Raw genomic sequence first — 22,798 nt, 5'->3', positions numbered from 1 at the left:
ATATTCTCTGAACGCTCTGCTTTGGGTTTGGTGGCCTTTTTCTCATTGATGTCCACGAGAGCTTTTTCAATATAAGGGAAATGAGCGCCTCCTTTGTAATATACACTGCAGATGTTTCCATTTTGTTTCTGATCTTTGTCGTAAGGTACTGTAGGGTTGTTTTTTGGTTTTTGGTTTTGGGGTGTTTTTTTTTTTTGCCATGAAAAGGCTTTTTTAAAAAGCTTTTAAAATTGTGTAGAATTATCGATCTTTTATTTTACAGCTTTTGGTATTTGTTCCCTGCTTAGCACAGCCTGTACAAGCCTTTTATCCACTCTGGGATTTTACAAAAATTTCCTCGTGGCTTTTTTCTAAGATAATTAGGACTTCGTTTTGTGTATTGAACCTTCGATTCTTCTGGAATTTATTTTTGGCGGGAACCTTTGATTCTTCCACAATTTATTTTGGTGGAAAGTGTGGACTGTGGTTTTATTCTTATGTTTTTTATTCAGCCATCTACTTAGTTGTCCTGACATCATTTGTTGAAGCCACCCTTTCACATTTATTTGAAATGCACTCTTCTCATATACTCAGTTTCTGTATTAATCGAGGTAGATTTCTGATCTTCCTACTTTTTTTTAAAAGAGTGGCTTCTTATCATATATTCAGCTCATTACTTACTGTTTGTAGTTTCCCATTTTTTATTATTAAAAATACGGCTGTGGTACATGTCTTTGCGGATGAGTCTTTGTACGCACCTCTTTTACGATAAATGCCTGCAAACGGAATTGCCGTGTCTAAAGACACCTTGAAATGTCTTTATTATAGATATTGTCAAACATACCAAGAAGCAGAGAGAATAGTGTAAGCCCTTGAGTAGCCATCATGGAGCTTCAATGAGTGTCGACATTTTATTTATCGTATTTCGTCTCTCGCTTCTGCCCCCAGGCATTTTCTCCTGAAGTGTTATTTTTAATTAACTACTTTTTTATTTTAAGAGAGCGCGTGCGCGAGCAGTGGAGAGAGGCAGAGGGAGAGAGAGAGAGGGAATCTGAAGCGGGCTCTACACTCTGTGCAGAGCCTGATGCAGGGCTCCATCCCACAACCTTGGGATCGTGACCTGAGCTGAAATCAAGAGTCGGATGCTCAGCCAACTGAGCCACGCAAGCCCCGCCCCCGCCCCCCTGGAGTATTTTAAAGCAAAGCCCAGACTCTGTATCATCATCCATAATCGGATCCATAAATCTCTCTAATTAACTTAAATTAGCTTATTTCTTTCTTACGGTTCTCTCAAAAGTGTCCGTTTCAGATTTGCCCTCATCAGATTTCAAACAAGGTCCAGATTTTTTTTAAGGCTTTTGTAATTACCGCTCTGATTGGCCCGCAGACAGTGCACCCGTGTGCCCCTCTGCCAGCATATGTGAGAGTTGCTTTCACCCCGTGTCTTCGACAGTTCTGGGCACATCCTCCGACAAGCCTTGCTGACCTTCCGGGGGCTGTAGCCAGAAACCACGGGGCCCTCCTGCCTCCCTTCCTCCTCTCACATCCCACACCTCACCTTTCAGGGTATTCTGCCGGCTTTACCTTGAAACGCATCCAGAACCTGATCGCCCCTCCCTCCTGCGTCCTGCGTGAGTCATGCTCTCTCGCCTGGACCATTGCAGCAGCCTCTCTGCTCCTGAGTTCTCCCCAAAGTGTGTTAACACAGCAGCCAGAGCGCCCTTTTGTTAAACGGAGGTGTAATTGGCATACGACACGATATTAATTTCAGGTGCACAACACAATGGTTCCAGATTTGTATATATTGGGAAATGATCACAGTAAGTCTAGTTAATATCCGTCACCACACTTGGTTACAAAATTTGTTTGTTTGTGTTGAACACTTTTAAGATGTACTCTCTAGCCACTTTCACACGTGCCGTACGGTATTATCAACCACGGTCACGCTGTATGTCACATCCCCATGACATTTATTTTATAACTGGAAGTTTGTGCCTTTCGACCCCCTTCACTTTTCATCCACCCCCCTACCCTTCCCGCCTCTGGCAACCACCGGTCTGTTCTCTGTCTCAGGGTTTTGTGTGTTTGTTTTTGAATTCCAAAACAAAGGGAGATTACGCGGTATTTGTCTTTCTCTGTGCGACTCACTTCGCTTTACATAATGGTATCCTCAAGGTCCATCCGCATCGTTGTGAGGGGCAAGATTTCATTCTTTTTTACGGCTGAGTGGTATTCCATTGTGTACCTAGAGCGCATCTGCATTCATTCATTCATTCATTCATTCATTCGTACATGGACGCTTAGGTTGCTTCTTTATCTTGGCTGTTGTACGTAATGCTGCAGCAGACATTAGGGGCATATATCTTTCCGAGTCCGTGTTTTCATTTTCTTTGGATAAATACCCAGAAGTGGAATTGCTGGATCATATGGTAGTTCTATTTTTAATTTTTTGAGGAACCTTCGTGCTATTTTCCACAGCGGCTGCACCAATTTATACTCCTGCCTACCTGCGGTACGCCGGGGCTCCCTTTTCCCCCCGCAGCCTGGTCAATACAGGTCATTTCTTGTCTTGGTGATAATAGCCATTCTGACAGGTGCACTGCGATATCTCATTGTGACTGTGGTTTGCATTTCCCTCATGACTGGTGACGTTAAGCACCTCTGTATGTACATATCGGCCATCCTGTATATCTTCATCGTTTTAACACGCAGATAAGAGCAAGTCACTCTGATGCTCAGCAACCTTCTATGGCTCCCACCTCACTCAAATTAAAACCCATAGTGCTGACAGTGGCCTACAGGGCCCTACGTGATCTGCCTTCCCACCTCTGTCTCCCCGATATCACCACCTACTTCTCTCCCCACTCACTCACTCCACCCCACCCCGGTCCCCTGGCTTCCTTGCCGCTCTTCTAGTGTACCGGGCTCATGTGCCCCTAGGGAGTCGCAGTGACTGTTCCCTAGGTCTGGAACACTCTTCCATAGATAACCCGTGGACCACTCCTTTCAGCTGCTCAAATGTCTTCTCATCGCAGCTCCATTGCCCTAACCTCTGGACTTACACTGCTACCCAACCCCCGTCCCCCCACGATTCTGCAATGCTGTCTCCTCCCCTCCTCGGTCTTGTCTTTTCTGTAGCTCCTGCCACGCCTTTACGCCCCGCGTTACTTAACTTTACCAAGGACCTACTGTTTACTGTCTGTCTTTCCCCTGGGCCCACGAGCACACGGCGTCGGGACTCTCTGCTGTGCTCACGATGCGGATTGAAATTCAAAAACAAACACACAAGACCGGAACTCACAGAGCCAGGGAGTGGATTGGTGGTTGCCAGAGGCGGGAAGGGTAGGGGGAACAGTCATTGCTAATTCCTAGGTGCACGGGAGCTGGGTATGCTAGACGAACGGCAAGGAAGCCAGGTGACCAGGGTGGGGTGGAGTGAGCGAGTGGGGAGAGAAGTAGGCGGTAATATCGGGGAGATGAGGGTGGGAAGGCAGATTGTGCCGGGCCCTGTAGGCCACTGTCAGCGCTGTGGGTTTTACTTTGAGTGAGGTGGGAGTCATATCCTAGCTCCCAAAAGTGTGTCGCACCCAGTACACACCAGCAAATATTTATTGACTGACGATGAATTTGACAGACAGACCCTATTTGCGCTAGAAAATTAGGGGCGCCTGGGTGGCGCAGTCGGTTAAGCGTCCGACTTCAGCCAGGTCACGATCTCGCGGTCCGTGAGTTCGAGCCCCGCGTCCGGCTCTGGGCTGATGGCTCGGAGCCTGGAGCCTGTTTCCGATTCTGTGTCTCCCTCTCTCTCTGCCCCTCCCCCGTTCATGCTCTGTCTCTCTCTGTCCCAAAAATAAAAAATAAACGTTGAAAAAAAAAAAAAGAAAATTAATAGTAAAAAAAAAATAGCACAAGTGAAAAACACTAATGGATGTAGTTCTCTTTGATATGGTTTTTGGCTGTCTGTGTTTTTCCATTTGGGGGGAAATCTGTGCCTTTTTCCATTTTTCTGTTGGGGCATCCTAGTAAAATCTTTTGCATATCCGACCATCCCTTTGTCTGCCATATGTCAATTTATTTTGGTTTCCTTTTCCCAGGTTTTTTTTTGCCTTCATCAGTTTTTTAAATGTAGGAACCGGCTTCTGGTTCCTTAGAAAGATGTTCTTCTTTTTTTGCTGTCCAATTCATTGCTTTAATTCCCTTTATTTGTTAAGTTTTCAAAAGCAGATTTGGGTAGATGTGTGATGGACAGTTGTAACTTAATATTTTCCGAGTTCTCAACTGATTATTTCAGCCCTGGATATTAGGCGACGCATCCTTTTCTCCACGGTTTCATTGTCGCCTCATCATGCCGTTTACTTCCATGATTTGGAAGTCTGCGTGGACGTGTGTGGCCCGGTAGCTTCCTCCCAGCTGGGTCACCTGCGCTTTAGGAGAAATCAGGAATGATGTGTGTGAGTGTGTGTGCACGCGTGTGCCTAACTGCACGTACTCGTGTCTTCTGGAAGAGTTGGCTCACTCTCCTGTGACTCACTTAGGATTAAGTGTCTGGGTAGAATTCCTAAAGCAATTCCCCCCCCTTATCTGAGCTGCCCTTTTAATACTGGAGGGCTGGGTTGAGGCCAGTCTGCCTCAGCTGATTTCAGTTTTATTTCTCATGCTCGAGCCAGTGCGAGGCTTTGAAAATAGTCTTTTCAAAGGTGCAGACTCATTTTGATAGAGAACCAGCGTGTTAAAACAAAATGAGAGAGTTGGCAATTTTAAGCAAATAAATTGCTTCCTATTGATAATGGGATATTTATGCAGCCTGCGGTGGAGAACAATTTCTTTCGTATCCAGGCCCTTTATCGGTGATCCGGAAGGCAGAATGGAGCGGCAAGTGGTGTGGCCGGAGCTGATGGGAAGGCTGGCATGTGGGAATTTGGTGAGCTGGGGGAGGGAGCCATCCCGCGGGCTTCCGAGGGGCCGAGCGGCCCTGCGTCAGCCCAAACCTCCTGCGCCTTTTCCTTCTCACGCTTTACCAGGGGGCTCGGGCTCACGCTGTTTTAAATTTCATCTGGCTACCATTCTTTAGGCAGCAACTCCGGGGCTGACTCTATTTGTGAGGCCAGTAGGAACGAGACCTGGGCCGTGCTTATGTGTGTCCTTGCACGTGAGAAAAGGAAGGCCTGGTTTGATGCGTCAAAATTGACAAATTAGACAACAGGAGGGGAATCGTTTTCTGGAATGGAGCCAATGTCTCCAACTCCCACCGTTTGTCATTTCGCCCTGAGTCTCAGTGCCATGAATTACGTGGAAGGTGACGTTACGAGAAATCTTGTTTTGCGGGCTGAACTGCCCAGGCAGCGTTCGAGTCCCTTGGACCCTCTTTCGGGCCCCGGCCCCGCCTCGGTCGAAGAGACCGCAGGATGGGTGAATTTGGTGCCGAGAAGTCAAGGGAAACAGGTGTGACCGTCGCTGTCCTCTCGTGCTGCCGGGTTCGCCTCTAAAACTGGTAGATGCCTGTGGCCAGGAGGGCCTGCCTGCTTCCGCCTCCCTTCCTGATCTGTGACCGAGTCTGTTCCGGGCGGGGCAGAGGCCAGGGCTGGAGGTGCAGCTGGGAGGTTTCAGACCTGAAGGACGAAATCTGTCATTCAGCCGGTGTTATGTGTTAAGACTGGGGGGGGGGGGGGGGCTGGGGGGGGCACCTGGGGGGCTCCGTCAGTTGAGCATCTATCTGACTCTGGATTTAGGCCTGGGTCATCATCTCTCGGTTCGTGGGATCCAGCCCCACTGTCAGAATGCAGAGCCCATTTGAGATTCTCTCTCTCTTGCCCCTCTCCCCGCTCATGCGCACTCTCTCTCTCTCTCCCTCTCTCAAAATAAATAAATAAACTTAAAAAAAGGATTGGTAGGCCTGTGGGGGCTACAAAAACAAAGACTTTTCTCTGATCTTCCAGAATGTCGCATCCCTCGGGGACTCCAGGAAGGTGGTTGTTAAGTCGACGTTGGTACGGAGGTGGGTGCCCTGTGCCACTTCCTCGGCAGTGAGCGAGAGCTAATTGCTCAGTGGAGACATGGGAAACGGGATGATCCCACTACCGGGGCAGTGATGGGGGAAGACACTGGTTCAGGGGCGACGGGGAGATCTTGGGGCAAGCTCAGGAGGCTGCTGGTGGAGAGCCTGATGTGACGAGAAGGGCAAGGGCCAGAGAGTGATCGTGAGATAGAGGCTATCCCGGGGAAGCCAACACAGGGGACAGGCCAGCCCTCCTCCAAGTGTGGGTCCTGAACTACTCGGGCAGAGTGAGCCCAATTTAGTGAACCGGGGCGTGCTTCGAAAAGAAGAAAGAAATAGAATAGGAAACATCAGTGTCACCGGCAGAAAGGGTGTGTACTGTTTCAGGAGGTATGTGTTTGAAGAGGTCGAAAATGAAGCTTAGGAGGACAAACCCCGGGGGGGGGGTGCAGAAGACCAGGGTTCAGATCACTGTCCTGACGCAACCACATGGCCTTGGGCGAGGGCTAATGACAGAACCTACCTCATGAGTTGTGAGGCATAAATGAGCTAATAGGCCGGGGTGCCTGGCCGGCTCCCAGTCGGTTCAGCACCTGACTTCGGCTCAGGTCATGATTTTACGGTTCGTGAGTTGGAGCTCCACCTCCCGTGAGCTCGAGCCCCCCTTCGGGTGAGCCCCACTTCTCTCGCTCTGTCTCTCCCCCTCGCTGCCCCTCGCTCACCTGTGCCCTCTCTCTGTCCTCCCCCCCCCCAAAAAAATGAGCTAATACACCAAGAATGCTCAGAGCAGTACCTGGTACGGACCGAGCGCATAATCGACGTTAGCTATCTATCACATAGTAGTTGGAACCAGAAGAAACTGCTGATATTTGACCATTTTTTAGCTGTACAAAAGCAATTTTGTATGGTTCGACCTAATGCACACACATACGCACACCTTCTGTGTATTATAGCTACGTCATGCGTCTGTCATGACGTGCAACGCGTTTCTTACCATGGGGCGGAATGAAAAGGCCGCGTGCTACGCTGGCTTCCCCTGGCAGGACGTGGAGATGAGGCAAAGGTTTTCATAACCAAATGTGATGCTTTCATAGGCCCTTTGCTCTGAAGGTGCCCATGACGTGCTTTGTCTGTCGCTCCTCCATTCATTGTCCTTTAAGGATGGATGGATGTGCGGGCTTCCTAAGGGCCCCCCTTACTCAGTAGCGGGTCACACAGAAGGCCTGAGCCCCCCTCCTGCTCAACCCCAGACCCTCTTCCTGGGTGTTCTCGAACCCCGTGTGCTGGGCTGCACAGAGCCTTCTCCCTTGGCACGAAGTGACAGAATCAAAACAAAGCTGTACCTCCTTTAAAATGAATCTTTTCCTTGGGGCCGCCCGGGTGGCTCAGTCGGTTAAGCGTCCGACTTCGGCTCAGGCCACCATCTCACAGTTCGGGAGTTCGAGCCCCACGTCAGGCTCTCTGCTGTCAGCGCAGAGCCTGCTTCGGATCCTTTGTACCCTTCTCTCTCTGCCCCTCCCCTGCTGGCGCACTCTCTCTGTCTCTCTCAAAAGAAATAAACTTAAAAAAACGAATCTTTTCCTCATTACAAAACAAAAAACAGTAATGGCCCCTCGTGTTTCCTTGGGCTTGATTCTTGGTCCTTCTGTTGTAAACTTGTTTCCTGTTTCCAGCGCAGGAGAGATCACAGAGGTCGGGGGAAAGATCTGGTGTCTAGAATGATCCTCTGGGAGGGCCAGAGAAAGAATCTGACTTCCAACCACTAAGCTGTCCTCCACATTCCCTTCCCACTGTGGGCTCAGAGTGGGTCCCCCTCTCCCCGTCGGCTGTCCTTCTTGCTCTTCGGTTTCCGTCTCCTGGGACGAGGCCCCAGCGCCTAGAGTGGTGCCGACGCCGCACAGGAGGTGCCCGAGACACTATTTGTTGGCTTGAATGGAGTTGAGTGATCTGAAGAGAAATTTAGCTTCTCAAGAGAATCGGGTGTGAGCCACTCCGGAGAGGATGTCTCCTGCTCTCCACTCAGCTTGCTTCTGGTTTATTTCTGGAACTTGGATCCTGTTCTCTTGGCCTCCACGTGGGTGCTAAATCCACAAAATGATTTCGTTTTCTCGGATGTTAATGATTCTCCGATCTCAGGACATTAACGTTTGTAGCCCGGGAACAGTGTGACTTAATGAAAAATTAATCGTATTGATTGTTACCGTCTTGTTCACAGATAAATCCCACTCGATGTGCTGCTTGCGATGTTGCCGTAGATGCCAAATGGTCCAGCGCCTAAGTTTCTGTCCCGGGCTGCTTGCCTCATTTTCTCGGAGAAGGTGCTGGTTGTTGTGTGAGACGTGGCTCCTTTGGTGCAGAGGCACCAGGCTGGTCCCCGTGAAGCTGTTCGGTCTGCTGGGCCGTGGGAGCTGGGCTGTCTCCTCCTGGGGCAAACGGCCCCACATCCTGCCCCCGAAGCAGATCTAGTCCGGGGTCAGGAGCATAGCTCTCCTCCACTCACCCTTCTTCTTGCCTCGTCAGGGAGCCCTCCTTCCCTGTGAGCTGGTGTGGTGAAAGAGTGTCAGTTGTCTGCTAATGTGATGATGGGTGGCTGGGGTCCTTGGATGGTTTCAGGGTGGGGGCTGGTTGCCAGGAAGACCGAGGTGTGATGAGAGGGTCGGAGCCTTTAGCCCCATGCCCCGGCCTCCAGGGAGGGGAGAGTGTTGTGGATCGAGTTCGATTCCCGGTGGCCAGTGACTTCACGAGCCATGTTTACGTGACAGAACCTGCCGAGCCCTAAATGACAGGGTTTAGAGAGCTCCCGGCTTGGTGAGCACATTGAGGTGCTGGGAGGGTTGTGTGCCCAGGAAGCTCCACGCCCCCTCAGCCCCGTTCCGGATCTTGTTTTGGGCATCTCTTCATTTGGCTGTTCCTGAGTTGTATCCCTTATAATAAACCAGTAAATGTTAAGTAAGGAGCTTTCCAGAGCTCTGTGAGCCGTTCTAGTGATGATCAAGCCCAAGGCGGGATTGTGGGAACCCCAGACTTTATTATTATTATTATTCTTTTTTAATGTTTATTTTTGGGAGAGAGAGAGAGAGAGAGCAAGAGAGAGAGAGAGAGAGAGAGAGAGAGCACACACTCGAGCAGGGGACTTGGAGAGAGAGAGGGAGACACAGAATCCGAAGCAGGCTCTAGGCTCTGAGCTGTCAGCATAGAGCCTGACGTGGGGCATGACTTCACAAACTAGATTGCGAAATCACGACCTGAGCCGAAGTCAGATGCTTAACCGACGGGGCGCCCAGGTGCCCCGGGAACTCCAGACGTTATAGCTGGGCATTCAGAAGTACGGGTAGCCTAGACTTGCGGCTGGCGTCTGAAGCGAGGCCAGTTTTGTGGGGCTTGACCTGTGAGGTCTACACTACGTGTGAGCAGTAGTTAGTGTCAGAGTTGGATGGAATCACCGGACGCCGGATGGATATCCAGAGAGTTGGAGAATTAGTAGGGGTGGGGACCCTCCCCCCAGCTGGTGTCAGGTGTTGCGAGCAGAAATGGATCCTAGAGGGCAACTTGGCAATATGTATTAAGTGCCTTAAAAATGTTCCTGCCCTTTGACCCAGCAGTTCCATTCCTGGGATATCGTCTTAAGGAAATGAGCATCAATACACGTGAAAATTTCCATACACGAATTTCCAAGGCAGCATTATCTAAGAGCAGAAACGATCTCAACGTCCCACACTCGGAGCATGGTGAGCCCAGTTGCGCTGTAGGCATATTACGGAACGCCATGTGGCCATCAGAAGTGATGCTCTAAAGACGAATACACTATGTGGAAGATCGAGATGGTTGTGTGTTAAATGGAAAAAAACGTGCAAAGCTATAGAGAGTGCATGATCCAAATGTAATTAAGAATATTTGTATGTAAAAAGTTTGGAATAAAATGCCGTAATGTATTATTAGCGGTGGTTATTGCTGGCCGGTGAATTAGATGATTATTTTTTTTCTTTATACATTTAGGGGGCGTTTTCCTGAGGAGCATACATCAATGTGTAACCTGTGAAATGTTGCATCCCTGTGCGGGTCTAGCTCTGGTCTTTTGACCCCAGAGGTCAAGTCCAGAACCCCCCAGGAACAGAAACTGCCCTTCTTCTCTCCTCACTCATCAGCTTGTTGTTTTGTATAAAGACCCTCCGGCCATTCTCACCCTCATACATATTCACATCTAATTTAATGATTTTTCCTTTCAGCCCTGCCTGGAACATTCTGTCCAACACAGGGTGCCCCTGGCTGGGATGGGCTTTCATTGTTAGTGTCTATTCTAATTTGCTTTGCTCTTTTACTGTTGGGGAATTTTCCATCAGCTTAAGCAACCTGGCATGCTAAAATAAATTCTGCTTTATCTGTGAAGGTGTAAATTTGGGGACAGATAAACTCTGTGCCAGCTCCTAAACCCTTACAAATGGCCCTAACTTTTTGACTGCCTTGTGTCACCCAATTTTAGGAAAGAAATGATTATTTTTCATGACCTGGGGATATGGAGTCTCTGTCTAGTTTCACCCCCTCCTGAGTTACTGAGATACTTTTCTTTCTGAACGCCAGCTAGGGGAGGAGTTGGCTTTGTTTTTTAATGCAAGGTGCCATTTTGACCATGAGGTAAGGAAAAAGGCCAGACGCATGGGGGTGCTTGAGATACCCAGGATGAGCAGTGCCTCGCTGGCCTGCCAGTCTTAAGTGCTTTGAAGGCCCTTGAAGTTTTTCAACACAGGCTCTTGTCTGCTCCCAGGGTTACCAGTGACTCATGGGGAGTCTGGGGCTGGTGGGCTTACAGGAGCCCTGCTCAACTCTATATTCTAACCTTAGATCACAGAGACAATTGTGCCATCCGGGAGGGATGGTCACTATTGCCAGCCATATCTTTTTGCAGGTGCCTCCCAACAGGGGCCCTTGCCTGCCACCCTCTTGGGAGAGTACATCCCTTCTGCCCCCTCGCCCACGCTGTGCCCCTACCGGAAAGCCCTCTTTGTTGCACTGACTACAATCCTCAGCCTCCTTCCGGGCTCTCCTAAGGCTCACCTTGTTTGGTTCGAGACAGATTATGCTTAGATCCTGAGATTGCCTTTGCTGGTAATTTATTTAATCAGGTTCATTGTGGGAATTATCATTTATAATAGTAACATATCATAAGCCAGTAGCATACAGGAGAATGCCTCCTAAGTAGCCAATAAAGGAATAGCCTACTTCAGGCTAGGGAGAGATTATTGACGTTATTGTTCAGGCCAAGGGGAGAAGAAAGAAAGAAAGCCCGAAGTTGGAGGTGTGCCTTTCTATGAGTTGGTTCTCGGTAGAGTCCGTCCTTCCTGCTAAAAGTTGGGTACCAGCTGCCGGCTTAGGTCGCTCACTGCCGGGGCAGGGAGGTAGGAGGTGACGGTACCTGTGTTGGCTGCAAGGTTGGCTTTTGGCAAGGTTTTGTTGGCTCTGAAGATGGTTTTACTCCAGGGACAGTTACGTGGCTTGTACCGCTGACTGTGGGGAGACGTTCCGTCTCGTCCTGAGATTGCTGCACAGTTTAAGCACCACCGCCAACCAAGATGAGCCTGGCACAGCAAAGAGCAAGTGTGTGGCAGGGTCTTTGGAGGGCCATTTAGATCGGCCAAGAGTGGCCTTGCCCAGACCGAATGCTCTCACGTTGCTGGGTGCACCTCCTGGTTTTTAAAATGGAAAAGCCCATCACGTGATGGGCACCGTTGCCGTCACAGTGGTGTCGAGGACACAACGGTCCCCTCTACTTCAGGTGCGAGAGTTGGATAAGAAGGTCCTCAAATCCACCTTCGGCACAGTGTCACCAAAACACGTTATTCAGAACAAATTCAAACCACAAATAAGCTTTCGACACATGGATTTGCGATCATAACGCATCAGTAGGCAGCACACCTCCTCCCCCATGTAATTGCCAGGTGTTTTCTTTAAAAAAATTTTTTTTAATGTTTATTTATTTTTGAGAGAGAGAGAGAGAACATGAACAGGGGAGGAGCAGAGAGATAGGGAGACACAGAGCCTGACGCGGGGCTCGAACTCACGTGGGATCGTGACCTGAGCTGAAGTCGGACGCTTGACCCACGGAGCCACCCAGGCGCCCCTTCCAGGTGTTTTCTGTTTCAACGTCTCTCTCCTATCTCCTGGGCACTCTCTTTTTCCTCGGGTACACCTTGCATTCTTTCAGCCTCCTTTGTGAAACAGGACTCCACTTAAACAGATAAAGAACAGAGAAATAGAGAAATGCCTCCAGGGTTGGGACCCCTCTTAGTAGTGTTCCTTACCATCTGCGTCTGTGCAAGTAGCACAGAATGAATGATCACTTTGTCGAAATGGATGGAGTCACACTTCCAACAGCAAATAACCTAGGAGTGAGGATCCTTTAGCCCTTTGAAGAGAGTACCACGAAAAAAAAAATCCAGCTTAACAAGGGGCATTATACAAAGCAGCACGGAGCCCCATCCTGCCCCCCGTCTCTGTGGCCTGTCCCCTCACTATTATGAAATGCGGGCACACTTCTGACCCCACTTCCTCCTGGCACATGGGTCCTCCTTGAGGACCCCGCCCCCCTGGCTGTCGGAGGCCTCACCTCCGTGTTCCCTGCTTATTGAAACCAATTAGTTGTATTTGTGGACTGATTGAACAGAATTAAATTGGAACTCATTCACGCTAAAACCCGCACTGGGATCGAACCAGCGTTTTATGGGCAATTATGGTCATTCTGTTCCCACTTTCCGTTCTGGTTGGGTACCCAGTATTACTGTCAGCAATAGCTGGTCCCATATGGCCAAATGCTCACCAGACCTGGCCGCCTGGCCACGTCTCACGGTCCTGTACGCCGTGTGACCAAAACGCCCCTTCCCTTCCCTCTCTGCAAGTGTGTGCCTCCTCCTGAATTCTCTCTCGGTTAATGTGATCGGTCCTCACCCCATCAGGCCAACCAGAAACCCCAGCATCATCCTCAACGCTCCCTCTCCTAGACGCCGGACTCCCGAGCCCTCCCGTCTGACCACGCAGAAAAGCCTCAGACCCTGTTAGCAGCGCTGTGGGGGTGAGCCCGGCTTCCTCACCTTCCCTCAGACTGTGGTGAGTCCTCCCAGTAAGGCCCCCGCTTCTCACCTCCCAGCCACCCCGATGCCGGAACCCCTGGTTTAAAAACCAGTCTAGGGGCGCCTGGGTGGCTCAGTCAGTTAAGCGGCCGACTTCGGCTCAGGTCATGATCTCGCGGTCCGTGGGTTCGAGCCCTGCATCGGGCTCTGTGCTGACGGCTCAGAGCCTGGAGCCTGTTTCAGATTCTGTGTCTCCCTCATTCTCTGACCCTCCCCTGTTCATGCTCTCTCTCTGTCTCGAAAATAAAAAAAAAAAAACAAACAAAAAAAACCAGTCTGATCCTGGGGCGCCAGGGTGGCTCAGTCGGTTAAGTGTCCAACTTTGGCTCAGGTCATGATCTCACGGTTCATGATCTGGAGTCCCGTGGGCTGGCAGCACAGAGCCCGCTTCGTATCCTCTGTCCCCATCCTGTCCCCACTCTCTCTGCCCCTCCCCCGCTCACGCACACACACACACACACACACACACACACACACACACACTCTCTCTCTCTCTCTCTCTCTCTCTCTCTCTCTCTCAAAAATAAACATTAAAAAAATCAATCTGGGGGCGCCTGGGTGGCGCAGTCGGTTGAACGTCCGACTTCAGCCAGGTCACAATCTCGCGGTCCGTGAGTTCGAGCCCCGCGTCGGGCTCTGGGCTGATGGCTCAGAGCCTGGAGCCTGTTTCCGATTCTGTGTCTCCCTCTCTCTCTGCCCCTCCCCCGTTCATGCTCTGTCTCTCTCTGTCCCAAAAATAAATAAAACGTTGAAAAAAAAAATCAATCTGATCCTTTCCTGGATTGATTGATTGATTGATTGATTGATTGGATTTATAACCACTGAGGACTCCCTGTGGCCTACAGCAGGGCTTGACAAATTTTAACCATAAAAGGCCAAAGTGTGAGTATTTCAGGCGTCATGGGCCAAACCGTCGCTGTCACGACTTCTCAATTTTACAGGTGTAGTGCGGAAGCAGTAAGACTGCAGACGACAGACCCAGACAGTGTGTAAATGAGCAAGCATGGATGCATTCCAAAAAAACCCCACCTTATTTACCAAACAGGTGGGGGGCCACATTTGGCCACAGGCCACCATTTGCCAACCCCCGGTTTGCAGGGTTAAAGGTCACATGGCTCCCAAGGCCCTTTGCCATCTCGTCCTCGTGCACTTCCTCCCCTCATCTCTCTCTCTTTTTTTAATGTTTATTTATTTTTGAGACAGAGACAGACAGAGCATGAACAAGGGAGGGTCAGAGAGAGGGAGACACAGAATCTGAAGCAGGCTCCAGGCTCTGAGCTGTCAGCGCAGAGCCCGACGCGGGGCTCGAACCCACGAACCGTGAGGTCATGACCTGAGCCGAAGTCGGAAGCTCAACCGACTGAGCCACCCAGGCGCCCCCTCCCCTCATTTCTTAATGCCAAAGGATTCCGGTGTGACCCTTCCATAGGGTCATCTCTCTCGTATGGAAGGACGTCCATGGGGTTTTGTGCGGACTCCGATTCCTGCTCTTGTCATTCTCTGGTATGAAGATCCCGTTACCTCTCGGTCTAGACTAGACTAGACCAACTAGACTATAATCTTCTCATAGCTTGGAAAGTTTCTTTTGCCACCCAACTGTTCCAGCACAGCATATGGCCTGTAATAAGTAAACAGCAACTCTTCATCGAATGGATGGCTGTATTAATCACCTCTAAGTATTCATTCGTCCTTCTCAGAGAAGGTGCAAATCCTTCTAAATCTCTTTTCTCATTGACCCAGTCCCTGTCCTATTAATTTTCCTGAATAAAGACCACGAGGCTCCGATCGTGTATTTTCTGGTACACTTTGTGGGTGTTTAATAATTGCCATGCTGAACTGCATGTCTCTGGTTCTGCCATTTCTCAGTGACGTCTATCAACAGAACACATCTTGTTCGTTAACAGAGTGATCGCTTCTTGTGGCTGAAGCCCATATTCTTCCTAGAGACACATGTCTGTGGAGACTAAGCAGATTTCACATCTAGCAGGGATTGAGATAGGAAAAAGTATTGTTCTTCATTACCGAGTTGAGTTTGCAAATTAGCGCTGTGAATTTCAGCTGCTTCTTCAAGGCCAGGACGCTAGCCGATGACTGTTGACTCTGGCTGGATGTCATCTCATGCACACTTTATTGGAGTGACCTGACTGATGAATCCGTTCTGTATGATAGCCCGGTCTCTGCCATTGTTTTTGCCCGAACTGGCTATGTCCCTAGAGAGCGTCATGGACCCAAAGCCTGGTTCTTAGGGATACAGGTGGTCCCAGTGGTGGCTCTGATATTTTTAAGAAAATACACTTGCTGGTGTAATGAGAAGTAAATCTTTTGGGCTCTAGGGCAGCGTGCTTTCTAGCCAAGACCTTGCTCGGCCCCAGGACGTCAGGGTAGAGAGGCACTTAACCACGGCCACTTTCATACACCACAAACTGGCAGTGGGACAGGCTCTCGTCACCGCCACCGTCCCCTCTACTGTGGCCTGCAAAGGCATCTTGGAGGCAGAAGAATCACATACCGTTGCCTGATGTGCACGTATTGTGTGAGCATGAAATGTACTTAAAGACCAAAAGCACAGCACGCTTATGTAACCCTGAAGCACCAGGGACTTTAGCCCAGAGAGGGGACAAGTTCCAGGGAAAAGTGCTCCGCATTACTGGGTTGTTCCTGCAACTTGATCTGTGGTCCCCACTTCCCAAGGCTGTGGCCAGTGGCCAGAGCCCCTTCGTGTTGCCAGCAGCCTGCCCTGTAGCCACAGGCAGGGGATCCGGCCTGCTTCCGTGTCTCCGCTGGTTTTATGGGCATATTTCTCACACCCTGTTCTGCTATTAAAAATAAAAATAAAACGAGGCACACATCACATGTCTCCGGCTGCAAGACCCATTTCCTTCTAATAAGCTTCTCGTTTGCCTGGGCTTTCCCTACCCTGGAAAGATTAAATCTCCAGAGGCTCCTATGATGGATTTCTAGTTTTGTACTTTTTTTTTTTTTTTTGTCCCTGTTATTTTGAAAGAAAATGAAGTTAGTGAGCTTTGTCTGCCTTTGCAGACACACACACACTCTCTCTCTCTCTCTCTCTTTCTCTCTTTCTCTCTCTCTCTACCCGGGAGCCAGGAGCAGATATTCTGGGCAAACAGAATTACAGCTTTGTCCCACTTACTAGGGGCCACAGAAAACAGAACTCTGAGCTGATGTGTACCTGCGCGGTGCTGGAGCAGGGCTGGCCTGGTTACTCATGGCAGAAGAGCAAACCGTGGGGGTTCGAGGACTCGGGGAAGCGTGTCCCTTCACAGGGCAGTTCCAGGGTGGACGCTGTCCGACTCCGGCAGCCCAAGGGGGAGGCCACTGTAGAGCAGCCCGGGCAGTGAGGTGGGGGTCAGGAGGCATACCCTTCAAGGCCCTCATTTCCAGGCCGAGTTCACAAACATCCCTGGTCCGGCCTCTCCGGGCTGTCCCGTGTAGGGATACAGGCCAGTTCGTTTGTAAGATCTAGGACAGACAGGGGATCCCAGGAAAGAGGCCAAGCCCTGTAATGGCCAGGGAGCTCACGACTGAGTCAGACGGAGGAGAAGTGGCGATGTGGCTCGGCAAAGGAGAACAGGGGGCAGAGGTCAGCCGGAAGCCAGCCATCCAGATGGCCCGCCTAGGACCCTGGCCTCTTCTTTGACTCCAGCCTGGGCCCCTGTCATCATCTGACATTTTCTATTGCCGCATGCTTTGTGCCAGTTCTGAAAGTAGAGGCCTGATGTAGAGGCTAGCACCCAACCCATTTTTCAGAAGGGGGGATTGAGGCTGAGGGAGAAGCCCGCCCCCGCTGCAGGGCAGGGTCAGGCTGACTTCCTGGTGGGCTGACTCCCACCTCGGGAGCCCCTGCGTCTGCATCCTCCTGCCCTTGGCATCTGGGCTCAGGCCATACGAGGCCGTGGTCTCCGCCCCGCTGTCCTTGAGTGCTGAGTGCCATGACCTCAAGCTGAGCAGTGGCTCTGAGCTCTTTCCGGGCCACCTGGGACTTGGTAGGAAAACATATGGCTGCCTTAGGGAATCTTGGGCATGTTTCATTGGTGAGAAAAGCCTAAAAGTGCAGACAAACCCCTTGGTTCAGAATTTGGACCAGACTGAAATTTTTTCTTTATCCTCAATGGAAAAAAAGAGGGGCGTTTGAACAGCAGATTAATAGGGTATGAAGGAGAACACAGGCTTCCTGTTCTTCTCTTAAACACTTTAACAATGTCCACAGATCCCCAGAAAAGGTCTGGAAGGACCTTAGGGATCCTCGTGGCCAACCCAGCTCATTTTACACATGAGCAATCTGAGGCCTCAGGGTTTGGCTGTGGACCTAATTAGCTAATGCGCCTGGCCAGGAGCCTAGGGTCCCGGCGCACAGGCTGGTCTTCTGTCTGCTGGAGCCCACACCTATTCTCAGAAAGCATTCAGCAGGCAGAATTCGTACCGATGGTGAATCTGCTGCTGACATGTGATCCTTACTTGTGCAGGGAGGATCCACCATTGGACACCTGTCTAGGTAGCGCCCCCTTCAGGGTGTGGGTGGGAGTCCGAAGACGGATGCCCCCCCCCCCCCCCGCCCCCCGACCAGTAGCAGACAGGGAGAGAACATTGGCCATGGTGAGCAAAGATGTTTTTGTGGGAGGCCTGACACGATTTGGGCAGGTATAGAGGAAGACAGGGCATTTCAGGTGGAAGTACCGGCTGGGACAGTGCAGCGGGCGGAAAACGGGGCCCTGGAGGTACCAGGCCCTCATCCTCGAGCCTGTAAATATTTCCTGGGGAAAAAAAAAGGCTTTTGCAGATGTTAAGTTGAGGACCTTGCGGTAAGGAGCTTATCCTGGATTACCTGGGAGGGCCCCAGATACCGTCATGAGTGTCCTGATAAGTGAGAGGCAGGGGAAGATGGGAGACAGCAGAGGAAAAGGTGATGGGGCCATGGAGGCAGAGAGATTGGAGTGACCTGGCCACAAGCCGAGGAACGAGAGGCAGCCACCAAGAGCTGGAAGGGGCAAGGGACAGATTCTGCCCTAAGAGACCACAGCCCCGTCCACACCTTGATTTTGGTCCAGTGGTACTGATTTCGTGCTTCTGGCTTCCAGATGCTTCGAGAATAAATTTCTGTTGTTGTAAGGTGCCACGTTTGTGGTGATTTGCGACAGCAGCCGCAGGAAATTGGTACCAACGGGAAGGGACGAAGCTTGTTTGGGTGAGGGTGTGGTTCAAGGTATTTGCCGGGAGCACGGCCAGATTTTTAGAGAGGTATTTAGTAGGTAAAGGGGTTAGGGCCAGTGTCTCGTGTCAGTTGGAGGAATTCCCGCAAGCTTCTGTGTGGATCTTTCCCTCCCGACTGGAGCGTAGGGCTCTGGAGGAGAACCACGGCACCCAACAGATTGTTGTTCGTTCTCTGCGGCACTTAATTCCGTGCTCCCTGGGTACAGACAGCCAATACTTGTCGAACAGCATGATGGATGTTGGCAGCTGCCATACCTGGGCTTGCACCGGCTTTATTGATGAGCGGTCAAAGCTGGCCGAGTCTGCTGTTCAGATCCCGTTGATGAACCTGTCATCTTGAGACCACGGTCTCGAATGAATTCCCCGTGCCCTGCCTCGCGGCGGTAGGATGTGGTGGGATGCACCCAGCCCACCCCAGGACTGACGGGCTGCCGGGGCTCTGGAGGGAGGGGCTCTGGGTGGAACGCGGAACAGCTCAGGTTGGGGTCAGAGGACAGGCGATCACCTGCCGAGTGGAGTGGCCTTATTGATAGCAGAGTCCAATTCTCCGCCGGCCTGGAGAGGATGTGATTAAAGATGCCTTTTGGGCCTTTATGACGCTCTTATCGATCCGAGGTTGTTTATAGCCATAAAACAGCTGTAAATTAGAGGCATGAGATAAAAACAGCAGGATACTTAACTCCTGTCTTCCTGTGAGGTTGAAAGAGCTCTCTGTACCTCTTCCACAGCGGTAGGGAGCTGAGACACCGGTGGGCAAAGGGGAATCTCTTCTTTCCTGCAAACGAATGGCCCAGGTTAAGAGGCAGCTCTCTCCTCACAGCTGAAACCCAACTGCTCGTTCCTGCTCAGGAAGTGTCCTCGGTTAACACGAGCGTCAACTGGGACCACAGTCCACCTGTGCGCCGACCGCGGGGTTTTAGGATGGTCCGGGCCTTCCGAAGCTGGTTTTCTTTTTTCCCTTCCCTTCCTTATTTCTCATTTCCTTTTCTCTTCCTTTCTGTGTGCTCTTTCTTTTCTTCCTCTCTTTTCTTTTGTCCCTCTTTTGGCTGCTTCTTTCATCTGATTAAAACGGTTCTGACCTATTGCTATTCGTAAAGCAGTTAGGAGCGTTCAGCGGGGTATCGCCAATCATTTCAGCGCAAGAGACCAAGACGTGTGACCGTTGGACCTTCTTTGCTTTCCCCTTGTAGAGATCCGGGAGGCCTTTCGGGTTCTGGACCGAGATGGGAACGGCTTCATCTCCAAGCAGGAGCTAGGAATGGCCATGCGCTCTTTGGGGTACATGCCGAGTGAGGTGGAACTGGCCATCATCATGCAGCGCCTGGACATGGACGGTGAGACCCCGGCACGCGACATGGCCCCCGAGATGAGCCCCAGCTTGTCAGCGAGACTCCCCCCCGCCCCCAAGCTTATTCATTTGTTTTGAGACACAAAGAGAGTGTGAGCAGGGGAGGGGCAGAGAGAGGGGGAGAGGAAGGAGAATCCCAAGCAGGCTCCAAACTGTCAGCGCAGAGCCCCACCCGGGGCTTGAACTCATGACTTGTGAGATCGTGACCGGAGGCGAAATCCAGAGTTGGACCCTTAACTGGCTGAGCCAGCCGGGTGCCCCAGCGAGACCTTGGTGTTCAAGGGCCGTGCACTTGGGGTCAGAAGGCTTGGGCTCATGTCTCAGTTTACATTTGAGGGCTAGATTAGGGTTTTTCCAACAATATTCCGTGGAGTCCCGGGGCCCTGCAGAGGTGGTTCTGGGGCCACTGGCAGGGCAGGCTGAAGAAGGAGGCTGGGCGAGTGGAACAGCCACCATAATTCTCTCCACCTCCCCTCCGTCTCTTTTAAATAGCGTTACTGAGCCAGAACTCACATGCCATAACACTCACCCATTGAAATTGTGTGAACCAGTGGCTTTTAGTGTATTCGCAGATTTGGGTAACCAACGCCATAATCAATTTTACGACATTTTCACCACTCCGGAAAGAAGCTCTGCGTTTTAGCTGCCACCTCTCAATCCCTCTATCACCCAAGCCCTAGGCAACCACTAATCTACTGGTCTCTGCGGATGTGCCTCTCTGGACATGTCATATCAATGGAATCCTACAACGTACGGTCCTTTGTGACTGGCCGCTCTTACTTAGCATAATGTTCGTAAGGTTTATCCATATTGTAGCGTGTATTAGGACATTTTTTTTCTTTTTTTACGGCCAAATCATGTGCCGTTGTCTGGGTATAACAGCTCTTTCCTATCTGCTTTACTTACTGGGTTTCTACATACAACCTCACGGGGACGGGGGCGGGTGGGGGAGTGAGGTTTCACTGTACTTTCAAAAAGTTCTAAAAAAACAACACCTTACATCTTTGAGGTTCTTTCCTCGTCTAAAACCCGGAGGCTACCCCAAACCTGTTGTGACCCTCCCGACGTTCAGATTCTGCCTTGACTGAAGGTCCAGGGAAAAGCCTTCTTCTTATTTTTTTTTCAACACACTCCCCCCCTCTGAAAAGCAGCTTGATCCCGGGCCTCAGGGGTCCAGCGTGGTGGGCATTGGGACTCTCAGGTAGAGCATGAAGTGTGTAAGTGAAAAAAAGGAAGCAGGGGATGATGGGGTCGGGAAGTCCTTTGAAGGAAAGGACCATGGGAGGGAGATGTTTGCTTGGCCTGCAGGCTGATTGGAAGAAACCGCTCGGTCCTGTTACTTTGCTGGAGTTGCCGGAAGGATGATAATAAGGGTGGCCATATGGCGAATGAACCCCAGCGCCAACCACGAAGCGCAGCTGTGACCATTTATTTTCTGGTTCAGGAAAGAGATGTTTCATCAGGGGTGTTCAGCGGTATGAGCAGTCCCAGCCTTGTCCTTAACGGCTCTGATTGATTGTGATTCACCATGTCTTTGCAGGCCTGATTTGACCTTGCTTTATATTTAGCTGCTTGCTTTAGATATTTCTGAAAAGCCGGAGCGAAGCACATATCGTATAGCAAAGTCTGTTTTCCGTTGACCCCCATCATCATTTCGGAGATACATTTCCAGAAAAAGTTTCCTTCTTAAAATAATAGAGATCTTAATTTATACCTCTGTTCGTGGAACGAAGATTTTGCACTTTTGAGTCTCTGCCCACAACTCGTATAACAAAACCTAAGTGGAATGGACTAGAAGCAAATGGAATTAGTTACATTTAATAAAAAAAAAAAAAAAAACAAAACAAAACAACAACAAAAAAATGAGCCAGGGCTATTGTGGGTGAGTTACTCCGATGAAATCGTGGGGTCTGCCTCAAAGTTCTTTCCGGTTCTTTGTGTATTCAGTCATCAGATCTCTCAGCTCACAGGGAGTCTTTACATTGTTGCAAATCTTCCCTGATTCCACGAGGTCTTGGAGTCCCGAGGGATCTTGTGCGCCCATGGCAAATTTCCGTTCGGTTTAAGAGCTTTCAAGTGTCACCAACTTACTTACCACTTATCTTACTCAAAGGAATGCCAAAGGAAGAACTTCCCAGAAGTTAAAAGAACTTGACAGTTCTCTTGCAGAGAATTTCTATTAGTTCCTTTAACAAAAGCTGAGGCCATCAGCTGCTTTGCAGTCACTCCATCAGGTAAAGACACTTTTTTTTTTTTTACTTTTTTTAAATATTTATTTATTTTTGAGAGAGAGAGAGTGCAAGGGCAGAGAGAGAGAGGAGGACAGAGAATCTGAAGCAGGCTCTGTGCCGACAGCAGAGAGCCCGACTTGGGGCTCAAACTCATGAACCTTGAGATCATGACCCGAGCCACCCAGGTGCCCCACATTTCTTTACATTTGAAGCTCAGCTTCTTCGAGGTTCTGTTTTGTTGCCCACACAAGCTTTAATACAGAAGGTATGAAGACAGGGCAGCCGTGCACAGAGGAGCAGCTTTCTACCCAGTTTATTAATTGCCTAAGCGTGAAAGAACTAAGTGATAGATGCCCAGTCTGAGACTGAACCGTGTCTTTAAGAGTTCTGCAAATGACGCTGGTAAGTGACATTTCTGGGGTACTGCATTCTGGATACGGATGGACTGTTTTTCAGTGTCTTTCTCTGAAACGGGCCTTTTTGAGCTTCTGTTAAAACAAACAAACAAAAAAATAGGTCCTAATTATATCCTTCCTTTCTAGCTTCTGTAACTGGGAGTTCTCCACGGAGATTCAGCCTTACTGAATTAAGTTATTCTCTGGCACGAAACTTCTGGCGTGGCAGAAATTTTTATGGGGATAATGCCAAAAACACGGGGTGTCTGGGCTGGAGCCTAAGCTCCATGCTTAGCTTGTAAGATGATGGTGCCTCCGGGCCCGCAGACCCCGGTGTCCCGGGGCAGCGGGAGAGGGGGCAGTGCCTCCGTCCATGCAAGCTGGCCGTGATTAGGAGCGGGGTCTGGCCCACACACCGCTCTTCTCTTTCTGGGGTCCCTGCCGGTCTGCCCGACGGTGAGGTCATACCTTCGGCACAAGGCCCAGCTGGAGTAGCCTAA

At 50.3% G+C, this 22,798-nt stretch overlaps 1 protein-coding gene across 1 annotated transcript in view; it reads left to right on the top strand.

Moving 5' to 3' along the window:
- The window catches only part of CALN1 (calneuron 1), a 491,660-nt gene that overhangs the window by 215,297 nt on the left and 253,565 nt on the right, over positions 1 to 22,798 (top strand). The window contains exon 3 of the mRNA XM_047089489.1: positions 19,515 to 19,658. Within this exon, the coding sequence (XP_046945445.1) occupies positions 19,515 to 19,658 (144 nt within the window). The remainder of the gene's footprint in view (positions 1 to 19,514; positions 19,659 to 22,798) is intronic.

This window comes from Lynx rufus, unplaced genomic scaffold (genome assembly GCF_022079265.1).
Source record: "Lynx rufus isolate CCGP_SWC_20201006 ecotype Redwood Valley unplaced genomic scaffold, mLynRuf1.p SCAF_27, whole genome shotgun sequence".
Classification (NCBI taxonomy): Eukaryota; Metazoa; Chordata; class Mammalia; order Carnivora; family Felidae; genus Lynx; species Lynx rufus.
Note: the sequence above shows the minus strand (reverse complement) of the source record. Positions and strands in the feature narration are given on the sequence as shown.